General features: G+C 59.1%; 1 protein-coding gene across 1 annotated transcript; it reads right to left on the reverse strand.

Moving 5' to 3' along the window:
• Positions 1-7679: 7679 nt before the first annotated feature.
• On the reverse strand, positions 7680-11150 carry LOC137144632 (protein mono-ADP-ribosyltransferase TIPARP-like). Its single transcript, XM_067535052.1, has 6 exons — positions 11142-11150; positions 9975-10330; positions 9552-9723; positions 8914-9101; positions 8563-8823; positions 7680-8121 (listed from the first exon to the last, which is right to left on the reverse strand). The coding sequence occupies exons 2-6, from the start codon at positions 10316-10318 to the stop codon at positions 7680-7682; spliced, it is 1407 nt and encodes a 468-aa protein (XP_067391153.1). The 5' UTR covers positions 10319-10330; positions 11142-11150.
• Positions 11151-13044: the final 1894 nt, after the last annotated feature.

Here is a 13044-nt window from a genome sequence, read left to right on the forward strand (position 1 = left end):
TTGCCGTCTCCACCCCCCTCCCAGAGTCAGGAATGGAACCCAAGAGTCCTGGCTCCCAGGCACCTCCAGCGAGTGGCTGCAGGTTCACGCTGAGAGTCCTGGGCCCAAACCACATGTCCTGCAGTTTTGGGGGGAATCTGTGGAAGCTTGGCAGAGAGCTCAGGGGGTGCGTCCCAGTGGCACGTGGGCATGGTGGGGTGGGGATAAGATCCCTGATCGGCCCCAGGGCAGTGGGGGCTCCAGGGGCTGAGGATGGGGGAGGGTTGCCTGAATCTCAGCCCTTTCATTCTCCTGGACTCCCCCTCCCCCAGGGCCAGCCCAGGCCAAGGCAGAGACAAAGGCCCCTTTATGGGCCAGGTAACCAGGCATCCCCATGCACCTGTCTTAAAGGCACAGGCAGCCTTTCTGGTGCCCACGCTGCTCACCGGCACTCAGTGCATGGGTATGACATGAGAACGCTCTCAGCACCCGTCTGTTCCCGGGGCTCACACGGAATAATCCCAGCAGCAAGTGTCTGCGGTATGCATGGCACAGCAGTGCTAGCTGAGTGCATACCTGCCCCACGTAAACAACACACCACACCCCCCCACACATGGCTTAATAGGGGATGGTGCAGCCACACATGCAATGCTGCACCATGCAATACATGTGAACGCTAGATCAGCACGTCCCTTCAACATGTATTACATGTGACTGCACGGTCATGGTCCTGCTTCTCTCACACAGGTGTAAACCAGGAATAACTCTGTTAAGGTCAGTGACGTTCCATGGGGGTTAAACAGCTGCAGGAGGAGGCTCAGGCCCCATGTATATTGGCACATGCCAGCAGCACACAGGAGTAGCAGAGCCGCTCAGAACTGCCACAAACAGAACATGGGAATAACACAGCACACATTTGCCACATGCCTTACGCATGATCCCTGGTGGCACGAGCAATCACTAGTTACACAGCTGTGTCATGGATGGTGGGGGGCTGCTCCAGCAGCACATAGCTGTGACATGCCTCCTCTAGCAATAACACAGTGCACAGAACACGTCAGCAACATGCTTAGGCAAGAATACAGGGTCAGCATCTAGCTGCAATGGGCACCACACAGAAAAACCATGTGTGTGACATGTATTATGCAGGGCACATCACATAGGAAACCCGTGTTAGCACATGTCGGTAACATGTTCACAGTAATACCATGGCAGCACGTCTGTAAGGTATTTAGATAGAGCACATCACATAGGAATGCCATGGCAGCTCATGTCTGTAACACGCAGTACACAGGAATATCATGGCAGCACACACCTGTAACACGCAGTACACAGGAATATCATGGCAGTACACGCCTGTAACACGCAGCACACAGGAATATCATGGCAGCACACACCTATAACACAGCACACAGGAATATCATGGCAGCACACGCCTATAACACAGCACACAGTACCGCCACGGCAGCACATGTCTGAAACACGCAGCACACAGGAATATCATGGCAGCACACGCCTATAACACGCAGCACACAGGAATGCCACAGCAGCACATGTCTGAAACACGCAGCACACAGGAATATCATGGCAGCACACGCCTATAACACAGCACACAGTACCGCCACGGCAGCACATGTCTGAAACACGCAGCACACAGGAATATCATGGCAGCACACGCCTATAACACGCAGCACACAGGAATGCCACAGCAGCACATGTCTGAAACACGCAGCACACAGGAATATCATGGCAGCACACACCTATAACACGCAGCACACAGGAATGCCACAGCAGCACGTCTGAAACACGCAGCACACAGGAATATCATGACAGCACACGCCTGTAACACGCAGCACACAGGACCGCCACGGCAGCATGTCTGGCACATACCACACTCCGGTAGCACAGCCGGTGTCACAGGCTCTGGATGTTTTTCCTCCCGTGTGCGACCCCCCGCCCCCGCCCCAGGAAGGCCGTTACTGTGGTTTCTGTGCCACCTCCTGTGTTTCGTGCCATATGGACAATTTATAACCCCCAGGGCCTGAGCCTATTTCTGGGGCTTCCCTCCAGCTTGCCCAAGGGATCTTGGGACTCGTAGTCTGGGGAGGGGCCGGTGAGCCAGCCCCAGCAGCGGGGGGAGCCCAGCTCTCTAGGCACAGGGTGCGTGGCCAGCGCTGGGCTGGGGCTGCAGGCAGCGGCGACCCCACTGGGATAAAGCCAGGTGAAGCAGCTGCCCCTCCCACTCCAGAGGTGGCTGCATTTCACTGCTGGGGGACGGGTTTCTGCATAAGGATCTGCCAGGCTCTGCAGTAATATGGGGGTGGGGCTGGATGCAGGCGAGCCAGTGGGGCAGCCCCCGCCCCAGCTCCAGCCCCAGCCACTCCTGTCAGCCCCAGACATGCCAGGTTCGAGTCCTGGGGATGCTCACTGCCCAGGCTCCCCCTGGGCCTGCCCCCAGGGGGCACCGAGGGGGGGCAGCCTGTGACCCAGGAGAGCCCATTTGTCTGAGCAAAGGGAGGGGGCATGAGGGGATGAGCCCAGGGCAGCAACTATTGGGAATGGGCCCGATCCTGCGAGGTGGGGGTGTCTGTCTGTCCATCCATCCATCCAGGGGTGCCAATCCGGAGGGGGTGTCCGTGTGTCCTGCAGGCACGAGTGAGCCGGGGCCCTGCCCCAGGGAACAGCAGCCTGGGCTCGGATTGTGGAGTGGAGGTGGGGGGGTCAGTTGGACGAGTGGCATCGGGGGGCACAGACTAGATGGGACCCCCCCCCATCTCAAGGGGGGAGCCAGCGCAGCGCCCCTCCCCTCGCCTGGCTCTGTTGCTAAAGAGCCCAGGCCATGTTATGTAACCGGCCGTGTGGCGGGGGCGGCTGGGGGCTGCGCTGCCTCACCTAACGCAACCTTTATCAGCACCGCGCAGCGTATCCGCCCCTGCCAGCGCCCGGCCCAGCTTCCTCTGCAACCCGCCGGGGAGGCCGCAGGCCTGGTATCCCTGACACCCAGCGCTTCCCCTCCGCGGCCAGAGCCCCCACCCCCACTGCGGCTCCAGCAGCCCCAGTCACGGAGAGCCGAAGGGACCCCCTGAGGTCAGGGAGCTGCGCTGGGAATAGAAGCCAGCTGTCCTGGCTTCCCCTTCCTGCCCTGCTCCCGCAACCACTAGACGACCCCCCTTCCCTGAGCTGGGGATAGAGCCCAGGAATCCTGGCTCCCTGCCCCCCCCCTCTAACCAGTAGAGCCCCCCCTCCCTTCTCAGCGCTGGAGATAGCATCCAGGAGTCCTGGCTCCCTGCCCCCCCCCCCCACTCTAACCACTAGACCCCACTCCCCCAGGGTCTCAGCTCCTCTGTGCCAGGGGATTGTGCAGGAAACGAGCACCCTCTGCTGGCAGGAGGCAGCTGGGCTCCCAGGGCTACCCTCCAACCACCTCGGGTTTGGGGCTGACCCCGATCCACTGGGGCAGGGAGGGGCAGTGCTGAGTTTACTCTGCTGGGGTTTGGGGTTTGCCCCCCGAGCCGCAGGATGTGGGTTTAGCTGCTCTCCTCCACTGCCCAGGCGCACACGGAGGAAAACAGAGACAGTTCAACCGGCAGAGCCTGTCAGTGGGGCTAGGAAAGGGCTGCGGGTCGGGAGTGAGGGACACTGGCAGAGCTGCGGGACTGAGAGCCCAGGGCTGGGGTAGCAGGAGGCTGCGGGTCGAGACCGAGGGACGTTGCCTCAGTTGATGCCAGGGTCTGCGTGGGTCCAAGCTCCGGCTGCCAAGTCCCACAGAGTGCAGGGGCTGGGGGGGAGGGAGAGTGGGATCGGCCCTCAGCTCCGTTGTGTGTGGGGGGGGAATTCTCCATGGCTCTATGAGGGGCAGCTGGGTCCATGATGCCTGCTCTGCTCCTGATTTCTGGTTTTGGGGTCATATGGGCACCAGGCTGAGCCTCATGCTGGCTCTGCCCCCCCATGCCAGCCCTGCCGCCCCCCCCCCCCCAAGCCAGCCCTGCTGCATCCCTGCTTTGGTTTGCTCGTGAGACCCCAGGAGTGTTTCCCAGAAGGGCCCTGACCCCGTGTCCGGCCTCTCCCAGGACTTTGGGCCCCGGTGCCAGGAAAGTGGGGGGAGGGGTATGAGACCCATGACCCCACCCCAAGTAGGGCACCCGGTGCTCCCAGCTGAACCCCCACAGATCTGGGGGGGAGGCAGAGCTGCCCACTGAGGGGACATGGGGCCCTGCCAGCCCAGTACCCCCCGCCCCACAGGGCCCCTCTGAGGCTGCTGGCTGGGGATGAGGGGCCTGATTAGCTCCAGTTGCAGGGTAGTTTGGGGGCTGTGGGCAGTGTCGCTGTGGATAAGCCAGGCCCCAAACCCCAGCAGCTCCAGCCCCCGAACTCAGGCCAGCCGGTGTCGGGCCACTAGCTCCTTGCTTCCTCCTCTGGGCCCCCCATCACCCTCACCACGGGCCCTCTGCACCCCTCTGGCAGCCCCCCAATTGACATTCAGATGAAGGGGAGAGGGAGGCGATGCTGGGAAAGGGGCTCCCCCAGCCACACTGCCCACAGTGATGCAGCCCCGAACCCTCCCCTCCAGCCCATGGACACACCAGGACCAGGGGCCAGCACCTGTCCTGCGGGGGGAGATCTGGGCTGTGGGGAGTGGGTGGGGGGACTTTGCTGTAGGGGTTAGGCAGGAAGCAACAATACTCCAGCTGCCTGGGCCAGAGGGTGGGGTGGGGAGACAACCCGGCCCCAGACATATCTCCCGGATGCCAGAGGAGCCCAGAGATGCACTCACAGCTGCGCCTGCTTCCTGCCAGGGCCCTGGAAGAAGGCAAGGCTGATGCCTCAGCCTGGGCAGGAGTTGGCTGGAGGGCGAGGGGGCTGGGCCAGCTTCACAGGAGGCACTAGACCGATGCCGGCCCCATGGATTGGACCTCCTCAGCCCAGAAGTGGTGGCAGCACTGGGGGGCAGTGGGGGACTGACGCCTGGAGTCTGTGAAAGATCCTCCCCCACCCCACAACCCGCCATCCCAGACTGTGGGCAGCGCGCTCCCCACACACACACTTGGCCCCACTGCTGGGAGCCCCATGCTGGCCTCAGAGTAAATCCTGATCGTCTTCAGAGGGCGGGCTGGCAAGGACCCCTGTGCCCAGCAGTGCCCACATCTCTGCTGTCAGGCCAGGGCATGGGGTCGGGGAGCATGCAGGGTCCAGGGGTGGGTGCAGGACAGCAGTGACCCTGGACGATAGCTTCTCAGCGACCTTCTCCCCCTCCCTGGTGCAGGGGGGGGAGCAGGCCAAGCCATTCTGGGCAGCAGGATCTGATGGCAGGTCTGTGTCAGGCCTTTGGCACTGGCCACCAGCTGAGCGGGAGAGGACAGGGCGGGTGACCCCGCACGACCCTGATGATCTCCCTGTGGTGCTGGGGCCAGAGATCAGAGCAGAGACCAGGGTGGCAGCCCCAAGCTCTAGTCCAGGCAGTGCCAGGTGTGCCCAGGCTCCTCCACATGCCCACACCTGTGGAAGCAAGATGCCCCCTTGATCTGTGACCCTCTGTGACACTCTGTACCTCAAAGTAGCACCCTGGAACCCCCATATTCCCCACTGTGATATGATGATGGTCTGTTCTGTACGAAGTCTGCCTTGTGAGGTATCACTGAAAAAGTCTTGATCAGATGAATGTTAATATCCTGTTGAATTGTGTGTGCTGTCATGGTGTGTGCTGTCACTGTGCATGCTGCCATGGTGTGTGCTGCCATGGTGTGTGCTATCACTGTGTGCGAAGTTATGAAGTGTTGCTATGTAGCCCTTCTGCCAGGTGGAGTCGGCAGCAACAAGGACTGGATTGAATATCTAGAGGTTCCTTTTTAACAATACAACACAGAACCAGCGTGAGCCCCCGCTCCGTAACCTGGGACACTCACACACCACCCCTTGGGCACCCCTAGAGGCAACACTTCTCCTTGCGCAAGAACCAAATCTGAGTGTAGAAAAGAAGCTTTTAATAAAAGGGGGAAAGTAACCCAGCATTAACTTGGGAAAACACCCCAAGCAGGATTCACAAGCATAAACCCATGAGCAAAAAACCCACCCCAGCATACATTGGGCAGTGTCCTTTTGCCTCAGACTCTTACGTCCAGCAACCAAACGTTCCTTTAATGTGCCCCTCCTTTATCCCTTAACACAGCTCTCAGTAATTCCAGCTGTTAAAGGGGCAGCCTCTTGCACCAGAGACAATCCCAAAGCAGGTCTTAGGCCTGGTTGTCAGAGATTTCACCTTTGTTGGTCCATAACAAGACTCTCAATTGAGTCTTAACCAGCTCTGTTTTTACACAGTGGAACGAGAGCAGATCAAATGGCATTTAGGACCCTTACATCAAGCCTACACCCTCTGATACAAGCACCTATCACACCCTCTCTCAGCTCCCCTGGCCTGTGGAAACCCAACCCCTGCCTAGTGAGTACAGTTTGGGTGAGGCTTCAGTCAAGGTATGCCAAGCACAGTTCTGCTGCCCTTGATTCACACAACAAGGACAACAGCCCTTTAGTACCACTGCCCCCCAGTAACAAAGTGATCTGCGATCCAACCCCAGCCCAAACTGATCATTTGGGCACAGCAGCCCCATCATGCTGTGCACCTAGGCAGGGCGGGTGTGCCCATGCAGACAAGGTCAGCTCCTGATGTCCTTTTCCCCAGCTCATCACTAGATGTCAGGGGAGAGCTCACTCAGACCCTGCTTACATCTCTCTGTTTGGTACTGAACTATGTGGTAAGTGGGGAACGCCCACAGCTGTCACTGGCCAGACAGGTGCTGATGGCCCGTCTAGAAGAATCCACTCTCCCAGAGACTCCTCAGAGAGGGCATCTCCTCAGAGAGGTACGCAGTGGGGCTGCCTGACCCCCACCTCACAGCAAGGATCTTTCTAGCAGTGGGGGCTGCCTGACCCCCACCTCACAGCAAGGATCTTTCTAGCGCCTGGAGAGAAAGGATAAGTGAGGGTCGATGACATCACCGCTGGGCCTCTCTCCTTCCCCCTCTCAACACTGGGAAGATCATTTGGAAGACAAAGACTTTGAACTGGGGAGGCTGGTCCCAGGCTGAGAGGGAAGTTAGCCTGTGGATTCAGAACTATAAACTGCCTGGAACATCTATTAGGGTGAGAAACTGCTTGATTGAAATCTTGCTTTGTCTGTAGAATTTACACTGTGATTTTATTTTCATTTCTTACGTAACCGACTTTGATCTCTATGCCTCCTACTTATAATCACTCAAAATCTGTAGTTACCAAATATGTTCTATATTTTACCTACAACAGTGTGGTTTGGTTGAAGTGCTTAGAGAATCTCAGCTCAGGTTGGCAAGGGCTGTTGCACGTCCACAGCCCTTTGCTGGAGTGGCGAACTAATTAATCAGCTTGCAGTGTCCCAGGGAGACTTGAGCAATGTAAGATGGTGTATTTCTGGGGTGCAAGGCAGGGGACTGGGGTGATTGGCCGGTGCCAATTTGTGGATTCATGAGTGGCTTGAAGAGCCTCCATGCAATGTAGCTGAGCGTGGGTCTCCACATGCTGAGGGCTGAGTGATCACAGCGCCTGGAGGGGTTTGTCACTGGCGTAGCTTTGTGAGAGGCAGCCCAGGCTGGAGAGTTAAGAGGGCATCACGGACCCACAGTTCCACATTATACCCTGGGGATCCTGGCACACCCCCAATGCTCCATCCTTCATAAGTCCATGGTCACAGGCTCTGAGAGCAACTTGTAGCGGATCAGGAAGTAGGGGTAGCATTGGCAGTTGTCAAAGAGAACGAAGATCTTTGGGTTCTTAGCACAGTCCGTGCAGGAGTCATAGAGGCGGCCGTCACGTGCCAGGGGGGGTTGCCGGAACTTGGACTTTCCCTGCACCGAGCGTCCCACCAGCACCTTGACCAGGAACATGTGGCGCAGGCCGGCCTCACCTGGCTTGGCGTAATGGTGGGAGTAGGAGGCGTCGGAGGCGAAGTAGCTGCCCTGCCCATAAGCCATGCCGTTCACCCCTGCCAGCCGGGGGTCAAAGTTCATCTCGCAGATGGGCTGCACGTTGCTGGCCAAGGTGCCATGGAAGAGGTGTTTCTCCAGGCCGTACCGTGCTCTGGGGCGGCGGCACTGAGCCATGAACTTCTTCTGGCTGGCGGGGACAGAGGGGTGTGTGGGTCACTGACAAGCTGGAGCCCCCCACCCACTTCCTTGGTGTGCTGCCCCAGGCTCGGGTATGATGGGTCAGGCACCAAATGCAGCCAGGAGTCACCCCAGCAAGAAGCCAGGATCACCAGCCAGCTAGGGACAGTCAAGCTGCTCCAGGAAGGTTCATGGCTCCAGCCCAAAAGCAGCAGCCATGGCTCAGAGTATGGGGCCAAGACCACAAAACACCAGCCTCTGGGCCACAGGGCCTGAGCCCCACAATTCCCATTCCCAGCCCGGGGGGAACCATGCCCCAGGGTCAGTGCACCAGAGCTACAATTCCAGCTCCCATCCCAGCCCTGTGGCATCAGCCAGATGCAAGGGCACCAGGGGACCCCCTAGCAGCCCCCCATGCCCCCAACGCCCGCCCCATGCCTGTCCTCCTTACCCCCGGTATTTCTGCCATAGGTAGTCATTCCGGACCCGGTAGATGCCCAGCACCAACGCCTTGTCCTCTGCCAGGGTTTTGTGGAACAGCTCACACGTGGTCTGATAGGCCATTTCTGCTGGTGCCACCGCTGCCAGAGTGTACATGGTGCCCTGAGAGGCGTTGGGGACCCAGGATGCAGGGTATGGGCCACAGTAGTTGTTCTGGGGAGCCTCCCCAGGTATGTTACTGGAGGAATTGATGGTGGTGCCCAGGACCCTCCTGCCAAGAGAAGACATGCAAGGGTGTGGCTTGTGGTGGGAGCCTCTTTGGTACCCAGGGGCAGGGATGTCACCAGGCCAAGGCACTCACTGCAGTTTGGGCACCAGGCGCCAGGGTGGGCGCCACTTCGGGCGGCACCGGATGCGCCGGGTGAAGCCTGTACGCACATTGCGCTGGGTCAGTTGCTTCAGGTTCACGTTGTAGAGCTGGTCACCCAGCTTGAAGGCATGGTTCCACATGCCCTTCTCAAAGGCCGCCAGCAGCTCCGACTGCAATGGCTGGGCACAGAGAGACACCATCACGGGCTGCCCCTCACCCACAGTCCACCAGCCATGTGCCCCACCCCCTCAGCCGTGCCACTGCCCTAGACACGCTCCTCCCCAGCCATGAAGCCACACCTGCAGCCACGCCCCTCCCCAGCCGTGCGGACATATCCCAGCCATGCTCTACCCCCAGCCATGCACTCACACCCCAGCCATGCCCCTCCCTAATCATGAAGCCAGACCCCCCAGCTACGCTCCCCTCTCAGCCATGCAGCCAGACCCCCAGCCACGCTTCCCCCCCAGCCATGCAGCCACACCCCCAGCCAAACCACTCCTCCTGGCCACACTGCTCTCCACCCCAGACCACCAACGCCTGGCCTTCCCATTTCTCTCCCCCTTGTGCCCCATGCTCCCAGGGATCCCTCACATTCCCATCTCTCCTGGGATCACCCTCCACTCCCTCACCTCCTTGTACTTGAGCCACTCGCCATACTCCTCCCAGTACATCTGCCACTCCACAAAGAAGTAGAGGTTGCAGCTGGGGTCGCTGCTGTTGGACAGACGCCGGACATGGTCATAGACCTGGAAGGACTTCAGCTGTATGGAACTCAGGTTGAGGGTCCAAGATGAGCCAGCCCTGGAAAAGGGGGCAGGAGAGACGTCACCGAGGGACAGGGGCCACAGGCCTTGGCCCCCCACTATGGCGGTAAGCAGCTGGGCAATGCACCTGGAATCAGGCTTGCATCCATCTCTCCCTCCATCCCCAGTCAATGCTCTCCTGATGAGAGGGACTGGGACGGAAGCAGCTGGGAGCTCCCTATCCAGCCAGCACTCCCGCCCCGCTCCCCACAGTGCCCCCCACTGGGCCATGTCCAGTCAGCCACGTACTTGTCCACGAGCTGCACGTCATCGTGGCTGGTGCTGCAGTACAGTTTCTCCAGGTGCTGTTGGGCTGACATGCCAACGCTCAGCCACACGCCATCCTTCCTGCGCCGCATCTGCCAATGGAAGGGCTTGGGGGTGTGGTGGCGTGGGCAGCGCTCCCCTTCTGGGCACTGCCCCAGCAGGAAGTCATCACAGATCAGGATGCCATCTTTCTGGTGGACATGGACCTCATCTGGGCCAGCCAGCTCCAGGACCTGCCCGCCCAGGCCCAGCCCCTCAGGCTCCAGCGTGAGCAGCAGAGGGTACTGGGCCAATCCCAGATGCGGGTGCTTGGGTTTCTCTGCCATCAGGATCAGGCCCTAAGGGGAAGGGGGGAGTCAGGGCAGACATGGGACCTGATGGGAAGCCAGGCCAGGGCTGGGGCCAGACTGGGCCAGGGTTTCTTGATATTGGGGGGCAACTGGGTGCCATTGGATGGAGGAGTCACTGGAGCTGGAAGAAAGAGCATGGATCTTAAAAGGGATGATGTCCACAGGGTCCAGGAATCGCCCCGGGGGTCGGTGTTGGCAGTAGCCAGCCCCGGCTATGAGCAGCCCAGGTCTGATCATGGGAGACCTCCCGCAGGATCCTAGCATTGGGGGACAGGTCTACATATGGGGAAACTGAGGCTCACGGCCGATGCAAAGACTCACCCCAGCAGGTCAGTGGCAGAGTGGGGAGAGGGACCGAAGTGTCCTGAGTTCCAGGCCTCTGAACTGGCCTCAATACCTTGGCCAGCTGCAGTCCCACCAGTTTGCAGTGGGAACTGTCAAGCTCCCCCCCACCCCCCGCTGCTCCCCTTATTTTATTGGGGGACTACCCCGAGTCTCCAATCAGCAGCCCCTCCCCCCAAGCCGAGTCCCCCTGAGACCTAGGGAGCCCCTGCAGATCCTGATTGGGACCACAGAGGCGAGGTCACGGGCACACAGCCAAAGAGGTGGCATTGCCCAGGCTCCTGAGGGGGACAGAGCATCCCATCCCTCTCAGCAGCCTCATGGCATTGACCCCCAGAGGGGACATGGGTCTGGGTCCCCGAGGCAGATAGAACATCTCCTCCTCCCCCCCTCAGGTGCTCTGATCCCCCAGCCCCACTTCTCACCTCCGCTGGAGCTCTGGCGAATGCAATTTTGCTTTTGCTTTTGCTTTGCTTTGCTGGCCCCGGCTGAGTCATAGGGCTCTCCCCTTCCTCGCCAGAGCCTGGCACCTGCACAGAAAAGAGGGGGCTCGGGATTTCCCAGGCTGGGGATTCCCCCTGCTCCTGTCCCTGCCTGCCTCCTACCCTGGTTCCTGTTCTAAGCTCTCCCTGTCTCTAGTAGCCTAGGATCTGCCCCAAAGCTCCACAACAGGTTGGGGGCAGCACTCGGAATGGAACCATGGCATCCTGGCTCCCCCTCCAGTGCCATAGCCACTAGGCTACGCTGCCCATGCCACTGGGAAGCTGGATTACACCAGTACGACTAAGGCACAGCTGCGGCAGTGACGTGAGGTCCCCCAGTGAATCAGTGGTAAAGCTGGTAACTGAACCCAGGAGTCCTGATTCTCAGCCCCCACTGCCCCACTCTAATCCACTAGGCTCCATGCCCCTCCCAGAGCCAGGGATAGAACTCAGGAGTCCTGATTCCCCTCCCCCCCACGCACTCTCACATTCCCTTACAGAAGTAAACATTTGCATCACCAGAATGTAAATCTGCAGGACAATACAAAAACAGCTTGGCTCACCACCGGCCTTGCCCTGCCTTGCTTTCTCTTTCAGTTCACGCAGGGCTGTGCTGCATTTTGCACAGGGGGCCCAAGGGTGGGCAGCACAAGCTCTTGACTGCTACAAATGATGGCAATCCCCTGTGGGGAACGTTGGGCGGGCTGGGCAGAGGTTTGTTCCTCCCAGTCCTAGGTCTTGTGTCAGCTTGTGGCTTGATCTCTAGCCCGTTGTGATCAGAGCGTGTAGGCACTAGGCAGGCATCCCTAAACCTGGCCTAAGCCAGCTGCGAGTTGGGTTTCCAGCAAGGGGTGTCAGATCTCCCAGTACGGAAGTGCATCTCAATTTCATACCTCCCCTCTGGATGAGGCCTGGGATTTCTTCTTTATGGAGCATGCGCAGGGCAGGCCGGGGATCCCCCCACCAATGGGTCACCAGCCTTATCCCAGGGTTCGTAGCTGGGGGCAGTGCGGTTCTCCCAACTGCATAACTGGACCCGCTACACTTCCCTTGCCATTTTGCAATTGACAGTCCCTGTTGGAAATCAGCCAGGCCCTGCCTCTGCTCCCACGCCCAACACAGCAGCATCCCATTTCAAGGAAGAGAGGGCCACCTGCCTTTCTACGGATCCAAGAGGTGATAGCAGAAGTGTCCATTCTTTCTAGCTGCCGGTGCCTCTGTCAACCAGTCTCTCTGTCCTTGGCAGCTGTTACACAAGTCTGTCCTGTGGTGGGGAGGGTCACCTTGAAAAAGGTGAAGGGTGAAGTGGGTAGTGGGGCAAGACCTGGGTGCTCTTCGGTACATTTGCAGTAAGGCCAACCCCAAAAGTTAAAAAAGCATGAGCCAGACCTCCCAGAATCATGAGATTGGCCCAAAACACATAATTTTCTTTAAAGGTTATTTTCTGTTTTGACCTGCCTTTTGTTTTGGGAATCCTGCCCCCCCATGGGTTTGCTGACAAAGCTCCAAGATCCTACCCTTCTTTTTCGGGTCGGGTGACAGACACTCCATGTGATGGCAACACTACAGAGACTGGGAAATCATATCTGAGAGTAGATCTGAGGAGACTGTGTTTCTAGGTGGGTGTTCGAGTACAGAGGTGTGGCTGTTCTGTTGTAACCTTGCATTTACACACATGTAACTGCATCGAAGGGGGGAGGTTTGTACGAGGACCCGGTAAGAGAGGGAAGCTGGGGCGTGGGAGGAAGAGGTGTGTAACACATCACCCAGCTCCCCTCTCCTTCTCCCACTGCCCTGCTCATCAGGTCACAACAGGGGTTCCCAGGGGCTCAGTCCCATCACCCCCGTTGGGCAGACAGGGAAACTGAGGCACAGGGC

This window comes from Emydura macquarii, unplaced genomic scaffold (genome assembly GCF_026122565.2).
Source record: "Emydura macquarii macquarii isolate MOO-44397 ecotype Brisbane River unplaced genomic scaffold, CSIRO-AGI_Emac_v2 contig_3472, whole genome shotgun sequence".
Lineage (NCBI taxonomy): Eukaryota > Metazoa > Chordata > Testudines > Chelidae > Emydura > Emydura macquarii.

Excerpts from the sequence above, each read along its gene's own strand:
- LOC137144632 (XM_067535052.1), bottom strand. The coding sequence starts at position 10,318 with ATGGCAGAGAAACCCAAGCACCCGCATCTGGGATTGGCCCAGTACCCT. Across the intron at positions 9,724-9,974 it reads GACGTGCAGCTCGTGGACAA|GGCTGGCTCATCTTGGACCC; the intron begins GTACGTGGCTGA and ends CCCCTTTTCCAG. Across the intron at positions 8,824-8,913 it reads CGCCTGGTGCCCAAACTGCA|GAGGGTCCTGGGCACCACCA; the intron begins GTGAGTGCCTTG and ends TTCTCTTGGCAG.